General features: G+C 36.8%; 1 protein-coding gene across 3 annotated transcripts; it reads left to right on the top strand.

Moving 5' to 3' along the window:
* Positions 1-217: 217 nt before the first annotated feature.
* On the top strand, positions 218-12,860 carry LOC123920354 (dual-specificity RNA methyltransferase RlmN). 3 transcript variants are annotated; one of them, XR_006813608.1, is made up of 10 exons: positions 218-481; positions 577-653; positions 5,007-5,109; positions 5,319-5,416; positions 5,625-5,755; positions 5,834-5,942; positions 6,873-7,064; positions 7,170-7,306; positions 11,900-12,413; positions 12,518-12,860. XR_006813608.1 is itself a non-coding variant. In XM_045972627.1 (9 exons), the coding sequence occupies exons 1-9, from the start codon at positions 280-282 to the stop codon at positions 12,186-12,188; spliced, it is 1,338 nt and encodes a 445-aa protein (XP_045828583.1). In that variant the 5' UTR covers positions 218-279; the 3' UTR covers positions 12,189-12,860. The 3 variants fall into 3 exon arrangements, 1 of the variants encoding a protein (XP_045828583.1); XR_006813609.1 differs by having other exon boundaries at positions 11,900-12,349; XM_045972627.1 differs by having other exon boundaries at positions 11,900-12,860.
* The last annotated feature ends 1,563 nt before the right edge of the window (positions 12,861-14,423 follow it).

The raw sequence follows: 14,423 nt of genomic DNA on the forward strand, positions 1-14,423 counted from the left end.
AACAAACGCACCTAAGTTTCACATAAAAACAGATTTTTATTTTCTCATAAAAAAAATCAGAAACAGAAGAGAAAGAAAAAACACAAAATTATGTACTCCATCCGTCCCAAAATATAAGTAAAAGTGGGTCAAAAAAATTTGATGTATTTGGTTAAAGATTTGGACCAAATACATCCATTGACCAACTTTTGCTTATATTTTGGGACGGAGTAGTATATAAATTGTGGTAAGGAAATTGTATAACTTGCGGTGAGTGGTGAGAGAGGCAATGAACGAAGCATGAGGAATTGGATGAGCATGATGGCGATGAGCGCAGTTGCAAACTCAACATTTCTTCCTCTCAAAACCATTATCCCCTTTTCTCTCACCAAAACGTCGCCGTTTCTCTTTTCTCTCACCACTCCCTCTCGCCGCTATCTTTCTGCTTCCGCTCTTCCTTCTATATCCACTGACCATGAGTTCAACTTCTCTGATTCTTCTGGTCACTTTTCAATCCATATATGCTTTTTAATATGTAAACGCTTTTTCTACTTCGTTTTACGTTTTATTTTAATTTCTTAATTTTTTTTTATGTAGGAGATGGAAACGGTGTTGCAGTTTCAAGAAAAAGTTCCAAAGTTCTTCTTAAAGGGATGACTTATTCTGAACTTGAAGTATGTTTGTTTTCTTTTCATTGTTAATAACTCAAAACCTAATAACGGATTGTTACAACTGTGTTGTCAATCTCGTATAGCGGAAAATAATGGATTGTACTGGCTCTAGTCTTATTATAAGAAAAAGTATGTTTTTTTTAGATTCAATGAATGAATGATTGATTGATGTATATAGTCTATATCATAGATCAGATACATTAATCATTCAATGAACCTACTTTTTTCAAAGTGGTAAGCAACTCGGCACCTTAAACATGTGGTCTAGGGTTTGATACTTTTTTTTTGACGGAAAAATGCTTATCTCATTTCATTAGTAATAATGTTGTAAATACAAGATGGTATAGTGATAAAATTATGGAAACTAGCTAAGGATGTAGCCGCCCCGGCAAGCCTATGAGCAACTTCATTTGCTTGTCTCCTAATGAACTTAACATCAGAGTTCACAAGATTAGAAGCTAGAATATTTCTACAATCATTTAAAATAGCACCAAGATCAGAGAGATAGGTTCTTTTACTGTAAAGACTGTCGACTATCTTTTTGCAATCCATTTCAAAATCAGTGTCATATATCTGCATTTCTTCTACCCACTTGAGAGCATGCAGCAAGCCTATGGCTTCACCAATCTCCACGTCGACTATAGGTTCTATCCACTCTGTTCTCGCAGTCACAAACCTACCATGATCATCCCTTAAACACTTACCAATTCCCACCTTGTTGCGATCTAGCGAAAAGGACACATCTACATTACACTTGTATCTTCCATGTCTTGGCTTGGTCCAGACCGTTTGTTGAGGACCCGACTGAGTTATATTGGCTGATTGACGGATCTGTTGTGCATTTCGCCAGGACATGATTAAATGTTTAGCACGTTCAACCACAGTTTGGTCAGAATCAGTGACATTTTCCCACACTTTGTTATTCCTGCGCTTCCATATGCTCCACACTAAAACACAAAACAATTCTTGGTGGTCTTTATTCAACCGGTGCAAAATTGAGAACAAATTTTCTCCAATATTGTTATTAGCAACCAGACCTGTACCGATATGAGCCCACAAACCTGCTTGCTGCCAGCACTGAATGCTTCTTGTACATGAGAACAATACATGCGTACTATCTTCGTCTCCATTGTTACAGACAACACAATGCATTGGACATTGTACTCCACGGCTATTAAGCTTCTTGCGTGTTGGTAAAACATCCCGACCAATGCGCCAAATAAGGTTCTTCACTTTTGGAGGAATTTTGGCATGCCAGATGTTATTCCATTGACCTGCAACACCGTGTCTGTCTTGATAACCTGCATCATTAACACATTGTTTGTAAGCACTGCGGACAGAATAAACACCGTCTTGTTCCAACTTCCATACTAGCTTGTCATCACGAACAGAAGCATAAAGAGGAGTCTGCATAATCCGTCTTAGAGTAATATTGTCAAAAATACCACGGATCTTGTCAAAATCCCATGTTTTTGAGTTGATCAACATGAGATCCTTTACTTTTGTAATATCACCAAACCGTTGCATGTCAGAAGGTGTAGTAAGTGGCATGCCTTCCTTGAGCCAATGTTGCTCCCATATATTTATATGCTCGCCGGTACCAATAGTCCACCGGCACCCCCCTTTGACTAGTGACTTAGAACTCCATATACTCCTCCAGACATAGCTTGGATTATGCCCGATGCTCGACTCGAAAAAATCACAATTTGGAAAATATTTAGCTTTGAGTAATTTTGTGACTAAGTTGCTTGGTCTTGTAATTAAATTCCAAGCTTGTTTGCCTAGCATGGCCATATTGAATGCTTGAAGGTTTTTGAAGCCCATACCACCATAATCTTTGCTCACCGAGAGTCGTTCCCAAGAGAGCCAGTGTAAACCGCGACCGTTGTTACCACTATGACCCCACCAAAAGGAATTAAGCATCTTTTCTATGTCATCCAGTAAGGTTTTAGGGAGCAGAAAAATGCTCATCACATACGTTGGAATGGATTGCAAAATAGATTTAATCATGACTTCTCTGCCTGCTTGAGAGAGATGTCTACTACTCCAAGAGTTGATTTTCTTCCAAATTCTGTCCTTTATAAATTTAAAAGTTGACTTTTTGCTTCTACCAATCATGGATGGAAGGCCAAGATACTTTCTGGTGCCTAGGACTTGAGTCACACCAAGCTGATGAGCAATTTCTTCACGCAAATCAGCGTGTACATTTCTACTACAGTAGAACTCAGACTTTTGGAGATTGATAGCTTGACCGGATGCCGCTTCATAAACTGATAGAATATTCTTTAACACAATAGCCTCATTAACCGTTGCTTTAAAGAAAAGGAAGCAATCATCTGCGAAAAGGAGATGAGAGATAATAGGTGCTCGCCTGCATACCTTGATACCATGTAAATCTCCTCTGTTCTCAGTTTGGCGAATTAGAGCTGAAAGCCCTTCTGCACATATTATAAAGAGATATGGCGATAAAGGGTCGCCTTGTCGTAAGCCTCTACCAGGAACAACAGGTCCCACCAGGTTGCCGTTGACAATGATTGAGTAGTCAACTGTTTCAACACATAACATAACCCACCCAATCCACTGTTGAGAGAAACCCATCTTTGCCATTATATCTTTTAAGTATTCCCAATCGATACGGTCATAAGCCTTGCTAATGTCCAGCTTAAGCGCTACCTCACCCTTCTTACCTTTTGTTTTAGACTTCATATAGTGGATGATTTCAATGGCAGCCGTTGCATTATCAAGAATTGATCTTCCTGGGACAAAAGCTGATTGATTTTCAGAGATACACTTTTCAAGAATTGGTTTCAGCCTATTTGCAAGAACCTTCGCAACAATTTTATAAAGAACATTGCACAAAGAAATTGGCCTCCAATCCTTCATGGATGCTTGCGAATCACCTTTTGGAATAAGTGCGATATTTGTTGAGTTAAGGCTTGGGGGAAAAGCGCCACACTCTAACCACGAGCATCCAGCCTCAAAAATTTCATTACCACAAAGATCCCAAAAATTGTGGTAAAAACCAGGATTGAAACCGTCTGGTCCTGGACACTTATCTGCTTCCATTGAAAAAACAGCATCTTTAAATTCAGCAATAGAGAAAGGTGCAGTGAGGTCGTTATTATCTTCCGCGGAAATATTTGAAGTAACCGCGTTGATAACAGGCATGCGCTCTCCATTTTGCTGCTGAAACAGATTCATGAAATAGTCTTTTGCTATACCTTTAATGTCTTCAGCAGAATTGCAGACATTACCGTGAACATCCTCTAACCGTACAATCCGGTTCTTGTTCTTTCGGGTTGTAGCAGTAGCATGAAAGTAACGCGTATTGAGATCTCCTTCGCGATACCAAAAAGTTTTAGCTCTTTGTCTCCAAAACATATCATCCTTGACTAGAAGAAAATCAAGTCGCTGGCGCAATTCATTATAATAATGCAGATTTGTAGCATCTACATGAGCTCTTACCACTTCTAACTTACGCCTGTACTTTTCTATCTCCTTCCGCGTTTGTTGACAATTTGCTGCACTCCATTTAGTTAAACTTGTAGCACAATTATTCAACTTTTGCGTTAACAGAGTTCCTTCAGCTGAATTCCACGTTTGATGCATAAATTGCTTGAAATTCGGTTCTAGCAGCCAAGAATTCTCGAACTTGAATTTTTTTGGGGGTATGTTGTCAGTATCTCTTTGAACCCAACTTAGATGTAGGGGATAGTGATCAGAAGCTGTTGTTGTGAGGCATTCCAAAACAGCGTGTGTAAACAAATTGCACCACTCTGTATTTGCCATTGCTCTATCAAGTTTTTCTTCAACTGCTCTTTCAGTACCAAGGCTTTTAAACCAAGTGAAGGGGTAACCAACCAGCTCTATGTCAATAAGGCCAGCATCCACGACGGCATCACGAAAACCATTGATGAGCCAATCTGGTCTATCAGTACGTCCTCTCTTTTCATCAGACGAGAGGATGTCGTTAAAGTCACCAATGATGCACCATGGAAGTTGAGAAGTGCTAGCTAAGTGGTGGAGAAAGAAATTCGCCGTTTGGTGAGGTGATTCTTAAATGTACTCTAGATCCTCGAATGAGTTAGTCTTTGTAGTTGTGATGTGCATGATTTATGTCATCAGAAACCAAAAGTATATGGTAGTATACTTTTACATGTTAGTAAAATGTGATGGGTTATAAGTTAGTTATTTCCCGTACAAGTAATGAAGATTTGAACAAATTTCTAGGATTTTAATTTTCTGTTGTTTCTTCCTTCGGTTTCATGTTAAATATGTCACGAACAGACTGAAATATAAAATTGTGTCGGTTGATTTATACTTGTTCACTCCCATCTTTGTGACCAATGGATACAGAAATGGGTTCAATCACATGGATACAGGCCAGGGCAGGCCATTATGTTATGGAAGCGTATGTATGGAAACAACATTTGGGCACATCATACTGATGAGTTGGAAGGTGATTTCTCCCTCATATTTTCCTCAGTGTATTCGAGACTGGGCAAAAACTATAGCTTTTGTAATGCCGGCATCTAGTAGTGTTTTAATTGATTCGTAATGTTAATCCACTAGTTCTTCAGATCCTTCTCCCGAGTACAATGAACAATTGTTTATGAACTTTGAACTGCGTACTTTGAATTGACGAATAACTCGTGTAATTTTATTTAGGTTTGAACAAGGATTTCAAGAAGATGTTGAGCGAAAATGCAGATTTCATGGCACTTGCTGTGAAAGAAATTCACGCAGCGTCTGATGGAACTAGAAAGGTTGAAATTATCCTTCTTTGTTTTGTTTTCAGATCTTATTATATATATATTTTGCATCTTTTAGTTGATCTAGTAATACATGCAACATGAAGGTTACTTAGATAATATTAGCCTTTTAGTTTCTTGGTTACTTGCATTGCTGGCTTATTTTTAGTATCAATTCTTTAGAGACTTCTTGTTGACTGTTTAAACTCACAGAATATTGCAGATTTTATTCACATTAGATGATGGAATGGTCATAGAAACAGTTGTGATACCTTGTGATAGAGGCAGGACTACTGTGTGTGTTTCCAGTCAAGTTGGATGTGCCATGAATTGTCAATTTTGCTATACTGGAAGGCAAGTCTTGTTTCTTTCTTTAATGATCAAGCCGTCTTTACTTTTGATGCAAGTTTTTCATACAATGTAATTTTGCAGAATGGGTCTTAAGAGACATCTTACTGCCGCAGAAATAGTTGAGCAGGCCGTTTTTGCCAGACGGCTATTCACAAGTGAAGTTGGTTCCATCACCAATGTTGTGTTTATGGTAGGTCAACAATTGATTCGAGAATTCTAAAGCCTATTGTATATAAAGTTCTGCTTTATTCCTAGCAAATAAGATGCCACTTCTCTCTATAGGAATGGAATTGTGTTTGACTGCTCATTGGAAGCTCGGCCTAGCTCAAGTCGGGCATAGGCCAGGTCAAACATATTTAATTGATAAATTTGTCCAAGACTTCTTTAAAAGCACATTTCACTAAAAAGGATTATGTCATTAAAAAAGTATAACCTACTGATCAATTTAAGTATAATTTTTTTTTTCATTGTGACTATTATTATCTTAGATTTTCATTATAACGTGTTAAAGATTATAATCATATACTTGTTGACCTATTTCAAGATTTAACCATGTTAGCTTGCATATACTGAGATGCCACCCCTCTTTGAAGAAGTTTAAAGAAATTATGCAAGATACACATGAAAGATATGATAAGCCTAGCCTAGAACTAATAACTTGTAGCTATTAGTTTAAATACACCTATTTCCGGTTATGTTCAGTCTTGCAATTTAGACACAAGAAAGCAATTTCCAACTATTTAATTTACCTTGTTTCTTATTGTTGTCACATTATGTTGATGCTTACTAAATTGTCATGTGTGCTAGAGATGGGGAAGGGAAGGTAATAATAAAATTGAACTACAGATGTGGTGTCTTCTTATTGAATTTGGATGCTCTGAAATGAGAGGTGCTTTTTTAAAGGAGAGTCACTCATTAATGTTGACTAGAATATGTAGAAGAGGATTTTCAAAACTCCATTGTATATTATAGATGTGCACATATTTTATCTTAATCACAATTACAAACATTGGTTATTTAAACAATAGTTATAATTCTACACTTTTCATCTTTATAGCCCACCGGAGAAAAACTCCTCCTTGTTGATTGTAAGCTAATAATTGCTATATATTTATTTTAGGGCATGGGGGAACCACTTCATAACATTGATAATGTCATTAAAGCTGCAGATATTATGGTGGATGATCAAGGGCTTCATTTCAGCCCCCGCAAGGTCACTGTTTCAACCAGTGGGCTTGTTCCGCAGCTCAGACGTTACCTTCAGGAATCCAACTGTGCTATTGCTGTTAGTTTGAATGCAACTAATGATGAGGTAAAAATTATTTCTTTATTGCTATTGGTTGGTACAGAAGTAGTCATGAAAAGCAAAGAGCAGTAATAGACAAAGGATTGGTCACATTGAAATCTATTGTGTCAGGTGAGAAACTGGATCATGCCTATAAATCGAAAGTATAAACTGGACTTGCTTCTTGAGACGCTTCGGGAGGAGCTTTCCTTCAAACACAAATATAAGGTTCTATTTGAGTATGTGATGCTTGAAGGAATTAATGACAGGTTAGCAAAACTTCTTCTCTTTGTTGCTTGCGTTGGATAAATGATTTTTCAGTTTTTTCCCAGTGTCTTTTGTCATGTTTCCAAAGACCAAATTCTGTTTCAGTTGAGAACTGCATACTTTTCCATACAAAAGTTACAAAAATGGAGACAAAATGGAATGTTATGAGCTGGACCATAATAATCCTTATCTTGTCCGTAAATGACTTAGTAGCAATGTGTCATTTATGTGCATAAATTGTGTTAACAATAATAGGAATTTGAGTTGGAAAGATGCAAACAATTTGAGCATAAATGACCCCATATGGGGCATTGTAGAGTTTATTAAGAGATTAAGTTTGGAATATATCTCATGTCAAACAATTGTGTAAGTGTTTAAAATTCGGGTTTTCTCATCAAAATTGGGGTGGTGTAGGAACAAAAAGGTACAACAGTTGTTTTCACAAACTACTCAATGAAGAACACAAGTTTTCCTAGATTCTTTATAGACTTAACACTTGATATTAGGATCAAATTTGTACTTTCTCCCTGAGAATCAAGATTAGAGGTAATGGGAAGTGTTGAAAAGGATGGCTAATGGTTATATAGTTGGACTTAGGTAATATACCAAATGAGGTATGGAAGGGATTATGAAAAAAAAGTTTTATAAATCCCAGATAGTGGAGAGTAAAGGCCGACCCCAAAAATGCTATAGTGAGATAGCAGATAGAGAGGGATGACTTCTATTGTGAAATTTGTAAAGCTTATATAATGTATACTGCATGGAAAAGTCAACTAGATGTGAGACTGAGCAATGAGAGGGTGAAATATGATAGCTTGAGTAAGACAGTGTGAGCAATGTTGTGAAACATGTAAATTGGATTAGGATCGGGAGGAGGGAAATAGTTCGTAATAGTGTTATCAAAATCGCGATTCAAATCATTGAATCGGGGCGATCTCTCCATGTCTTAGCGAGCAGAATCGTACTCGAAATCATCGGAGAAGGTGATCAGCGCCGGTTCGTCGTTTCGAATCGTAAAAACATGGGAACTCCGTTCGTTCTGATTCTGGACGACAGAGAAGATGAGTATTTGACCCAGGTCGGGCTTCGCGACGTGGTTGAGAAAACCCGACCTGGTTGAAGAAAATCCTATTCTTTTTAAAACATTGAACGCGTCAGTTAGTAAAACGCGTCATTTCCTATCTTCTTTTTTTGTTAAAAGGTTTAGCAATTAAAACAACTTTGACACTTTGACCTCCTAATTAAACCAAACCCACCGTTTTGTTGAAGCAACTGACCAACTGTGTGGAAAGCAACTTTTCCTTTTTATTTTTAAATCAAATTTCTTCCTTTTCTTTCTGCTATTGAAGCACACATATCTTTTAGAAAATGGCGGTTGGAGACCACTTCGACACACAAGTCCGATATACCATAAACGTGAAGCAACTTCCCCCCACTCATTCTCACTTGTGGACTAATTTTTTTCCTCCAAGTGAACAAATTTTTCCCTCCACCCTTCTCACTATCAAACCAACTTCTCTCCCTCTCTATCACTTACACTATCATACCAATTACCATTTCCGTGTTTTTTTTCCTCTGTTTGTCACCCTCATCTCTTTTTTTACTCTGAAGATGTCTTCAAACCCTGTAACGAATGGAAGTACTGCTGCCTGCGGCAATTGGCAGTCGTGGAACAGGAGGATCTAATGTTAGACAGAATAGAAACACTGTTTGAATGAAAACTGACATTGCTTGGAACCTATGTTGCATAGGTGCGGGTACGGTATCTGGTACTGGTACCGGTACGTACATTTTTAAAAAAACTAAGGTACAGGTACACTTGTTTAATTTTTTTTTAATATAGTTATATAGTTAAAATAATAAAATTATATTCTTAAAGCAAATAATTAAACATAAAAAATAGCAAACTTTAAAAATAGTTATATTGTGGTTTACACGTTTAGGAAATTAGGAGTAGTAGTAAGACTATGCGGCTCTACTTTTAAAAATAAATAAAAAGGAAATGAGACTGAATCAATTCTAATTTTAAACTAAAGTGAATCTTTATTAAAAAAAATAAACAAATAAAAAAATAATGGGATTGGAAAGTGTTGCAAAAAAAAATGAGAATAGTTTTTGATGAAATATGTACCACGTGTGTACCCTGAGAGTACCACGCGCGTACCCCGGAAGTACCACGTGTGTACCCGCTTGAAAAAACAAAAAAAAAAACTCGGTACTTTGAGGGTACGTACCATGGGAGTACTATACGCGTACCGGTACCCGGTACGTACCCAGTACCGGTACTCTGTCTAAAACGTAGTACCCGTGCAACATAGCTTGGAACCATGGTGTTGCAATTGATGGAACTAGAAGGAAAATCAAATGCAAATACTGGGAGAAGATCGTCTCAGGGGGTGTTTACAGTTTGAAACACCATTTGGCTGGAAGCTTGGAACACAGAAGGATGTTGGAGCTTGCACTAGGGTTCCAATTGAAGTTAAGGTTCTGATGTGGGAAGTTGTTGCATCCTTGCAACAAAAACTTGTTAAGAAGACACAAATTGCACAGTTTGAGGAACCTATTAATGTCATTGCTTAATTGGTGGATGAAGCCGGAAAACAAAAAATCTCTACAGAAGCTGATGGTGTAGCCAATCTTTTTAAGAGAAAGAACAATCAAACTATTATCAATAGCATTTTCAAGAAGAGTGTAAGGGAAGATGCATGCATGGATATTGCTTCTTTCTTTTACAACAATGCTATTCCTTTCAATGCGGTGAAGAGTGATGAATTTTTTAACATGTGTGCTTCTATTTCCCGATATGTATGGGATTTAAGCCACCATCATACCATGAGGTAAGGGTGACATTTGAACAAACAAGTTGAAGCAAGTTGATTTTGGAGGAACAAAGTTGTTTGGAAGAAAATAGGATGCACCATTATGACAGATGGATGGACAGACCGAAGGAGGAGAACTATACTTAATTTTTAGTAAATAGTCCTAAGGGAATTATTTTTCTGATGCATCAGACATCACCTAGACAGCCGATAAGTATTTAAGATGATGGACGTAGTCGTTGATGAGATCAGGGAAGTAAACGTTGTTCAAGTTGTCATGGGCAATGCAACAAACTACAAGGCAGCAGGTGGATTGTTGATGCAGAAGTGGAAGGACTTGTATTGGACACCTTTTGCGGCTCACTGCATCGACTTGATGATAGAGGATTTTGAGAAAAACATGCTTCTCCACAAGGAGACATTCGCTATCGGTAAAAGAATTACAACTTATATCTATTCAAGAACTGACATGATGCAATAAAGACATAAGACCAGTTCATGAATAGATATAAGTTGTAATTCTTTTACCACTAGCGATTGTCTCCTTGAGGAGGGTCTGCTTTTTCACAAAATCCTCCAGCATCAAGTCAATGCAGTGTGTCGCATAAGTTGTCCAATACAAGTGCTTCTGCATCAACAACTCGCTTGTTGCCTTGTGGTTTGATACATTGTGCGTGACGACTTGAACAACGTTTTCTTCCTCTATCTCATTGGTGACGGCGTCCATCATCTTGAATATTTTATCAGTTGTCTTGGTGATGTTTGATGCATCAATAGACTTTAGAAAAAGAGTTCCCTTAGGACTATTTACCAAAAAAAAAAATTAAGCATAGTTCTCCTCCTTCAGTCCATCCATCTATCACAATGGTAAACAACTTTATGTTCCTCCATAATCAGCTTTGTTGCTTCAACCTGTTTGTTCAAATATGTCACCCTTACCTCATGGTATGATGGTGACTTAAATCCCATGCCGGGCAACAGAAGCACACATCTTCAAAAAAAATTCACTCTTCACCGTATTGAAAGGAATAACATTGTTGTAAAAGAAAGAAGCAATATCCATCTTCCCTTACACTCTTCTTTAAAATGCTACCAACTTCTGCAGAGATATTTCTTTTTCCGGCTTTGATTCAGCAATGACATTAATAGGTTCCTCAAACTCTGCAGTTTGTGTCTTCTTAACAAGTTTTTTTGCAAGGATGCAACAACATCCTTCATCTAAACCTTAACTTCAATTGGAACCATGAAAAGGGAAAAACAAGTAGTTTGAAAAGCCGTGAAAGCATATGACTCTCTTGAGTGAAGTATATATAATGTAAGTTTAGCGGGCGACAAATTCTAGTTTAGATTTGGAAAACATACTTGTTCTAGACCAGTTTCAGAGCCTTCCAAGGCCCAAATATCACGAGTATACATGTGGTATTGCGCGATCCTGTGATCCAAACACCCTTGTTCGTGCTGTGTTGCACATTGGATCGGATGGCTGAAGATTGCAGCAAAATTGCAAAAATCACTGTCTACTTGTGGGATCACGAGTTCGTTGCATGAGAGCTTTTCTGAAGCCAGGTCAGATTTTTCCAAAGAAAACCTTAGTCACTTTTTCTATTAACCGGTCCCCACCCAGTGAAAAAGGTTTCCATTGTTGTAGTTAATATAATGCAATGCTTGCGATTCTTCTATTCTTGCTCTATGATACATTTTGTGCCATAAGTCTTGGATTTATTTATTTATTTTGTGTAAAAATAAGTATTTTCGTCTTGAACTTCTATAATGCAGCAATGAAGATGCAAAGAGGCTTACTGAACTTGTGAAGGGGATCCCTTGCAAGATCAATCTCATCTCATTCAATCCACATAGTGGATCCTTCTTCAAACCAACTAAAGAGGAAAGGATGATTGAATTCCGAAATATGCTAGCTGAGGCAGGATGCATAGTCCTTTTAAGACCGAGTAGAGGCGATGATCAAATGGCCGCATGTGGTCAGTTAGGCAAGCCCGGTACCATTCAAGCTCCGATGCTTCGTGTCCCTCAGCAATTCCAAATGGCAGTGGGAAGTTCAACGTGATTATGGTTTCTGTTGCAAAGTGGTCTAGCAGTTGTTAATGAATTCCATAAGGCATTTGTGACGTCATATTGAAAATGGGATGGAATGAAGTGTGCATATGCTTGACAGCATGTTGAGAATACAGGACATGAAAGGATATATGCTTGTTTCCATATTGTTAGGTTAGTTCCTGACATTAAATGACCAGAAAGGAGCATTATGATTAATTATTATTTATATTACTAGGTTAGTTCCTTTTAATTTTGTATTTTAAGATATATTGGGGAAAATTATGTCGATTGTTTCAAATTAGAAGTTCCTAATGTTATTAACTTATTATGCTTATGCAGGTATTCACGAGGCTGATAAATTATTGCTTAGACTTCATTATGCTAACACCAGCTTTGTAAAAAACAATTTGTGTTGTAATTTTTTTTACAAATTCCTCTTCTTTTTTTTTCTTTTTTTTTGTTTTGATATAAACAAATTTATTTTCTTTGGTTGTTGAGAAAGAATTAAAAAAAATCACATCTTTTAAAAGTATCATAAAAAAAATTCTACATATTTTTCAATTCAAAAATAGTTGCCTGAAGAAAAGGTCTAGTAATATAGGGTTGTTGTAAAGGTTAAATATAATAATAGGATTGTTGTAAAGAATAAAAGGTCTTGTATATAAATGGCCTCATCTTTTTTTCGACTCGGGTTCGTGGGTCTGGCCACCTTGGCTATTGGCTTTATAGTGCGAGCACTATTAAGTTCCAAGGAAATGCCTGATTGCACACATTTGCTTATGTCAAGTAGTCTTGTGCTTATATTTGCACTTTAAATGTGGAGAAGTAGAAAATTTGGTGTCCGAACTTTAGCCCTTCTCATATCTTTAATAGCTACCAACTGAGTTATCCTTATTCTCAAATAAGAATGATGAAACGACACCTGGAAAGATGTTTAGCTTAAAGTTTCAAATCAGTCATTTATCAGTATAAATTTGTTAGTATAGTATTTAAACTAGTGATAGGCTATAAGTAATGTCTGTCCAACATTAAACCTTTGGTGGTAAGATCAAGATCACACTTAAATTTTCAATTTTGCCCCTGCAAAAAAATTCCAATTTTGTCACATGCAAAAAAAATCGGTTTTTTGCCTTGAATTTTTTTTTCGGTTTCTAGAAACCGAAATTTACTCTGAATTTGCACTAGAAAAAATTCAGTTTCTGCGAACCAAATTTTTCTGCAAGGGCAAAATTGGAATATTGGGGAGTATAAAAGAATCACGTGGTCGGAAGAGAAAACATCGGTGGACGATTCCCTCTCCCTTTTTCAGAAAATGGCCGCAAGCAAGTGATTGAATGAAGACGTTTTCTCTCCCGGCCCCAGGGTTTCTTTTATACCCCTAAAATCTTATTTTGCCCCTCGTATTTTGAAAAAATTTGGCTAACTTATTTCGGTTTCTACAGACCGAAATTGTTAAACATGGAAAAAAATTGGTTTATATAAACCGAAATACCATAAGTGTTAAGAAAAGAAGAAAAATTTATGTGGAAATTCATGTAGAGCTACCTGTGGTAAATTTAGCATATCTCTCTGAATATAAGTCGTATACTAATGATTTTTAATCTAATGTAAAGAAGAAAAAATTTACTACAGGATTGACACCGGAATTGTTAAATTTCATTAAGTATAGTATGAGAAAATCTACCTATAAGTTTGAGAAAAGTTTCTGCTCTGTTTTTGTACCAGTACCCATTATTTGGTTAAACTGAACCAATTGGATAGTTAACCCTCAAAACAAAAATTATATTAGTAATCTTGACACCCTAAGCTTTCCAACGAGTGGTCGTTTACTCAAATCGGACATTGTTTAGTATTTCAAATAAATTGTGGAAGTTGAGGGTTTGATGCTGAATTTATGCAGGAAATCTGGAACGCAGACATAACGCAAAATTTGGAACACAAAATTCGGTTTTTGTTAACCGAATTTTTTGAGCATGACAAAAAAAATTAGTTCGTACAAACCGAAGTACCTCCAAGGACAAAAACGAAAATTCAAAGGTAGGAAAAAAGGCGGGGTCGGGAGAGAAAACATCTTGAATGAATCGGGCTCTAAAAGCACATGCAAGATAAGCAGGTTTAAGGGTCCGGTCTAGAAAGAAAAGAGATTAACTTATAAAACAATTTATAACTAATATAAAAACTTATTTTGTTTTATTTTAATAGTAATAACTTAATTAAACTGTTTACCAAAATTGGGATAAAAAAA

The sequence above is a fragment of the Trifolium pratense genome, linkage group LG4 (genome assembly GCF_020283565.1).
Source record: "Trifolium pratense cultivar HEN17-A07 linkage group LG4, ARS_RC_1.1, whole genome shotgun sequence".
In the NCBI taxonomy this organism is placed as follows: Eukaryota; Viridiplantae; Streptophyta; class Magnoliopsida; order Fabales; family Fabaceae; genus Trifolium; species Trifolium pratense.

Coding starts and splice junctions, on each gene's coding strand:
- LOC123920354 (XM_045972627.1), top strand. CDS start 280: ATGAGGAATTGGATGAGCATGATGGCGATGAGCGCAGTTGCAAACTCA. Junction 5,756..5,833: donor CAATTTTGCTATACTGGAAG/GCAAGTCTTGTT, acceptor GTAATTTTGCAG/AATGGGTCTTAAGAGACATC. Junction 7,307..11,899: donor CTTGAAGGAATTAATGACAG/GTTAGCAAAACT, acceptor TCTATAATGCAG/CAATGAAGATGCAAAGAGGC.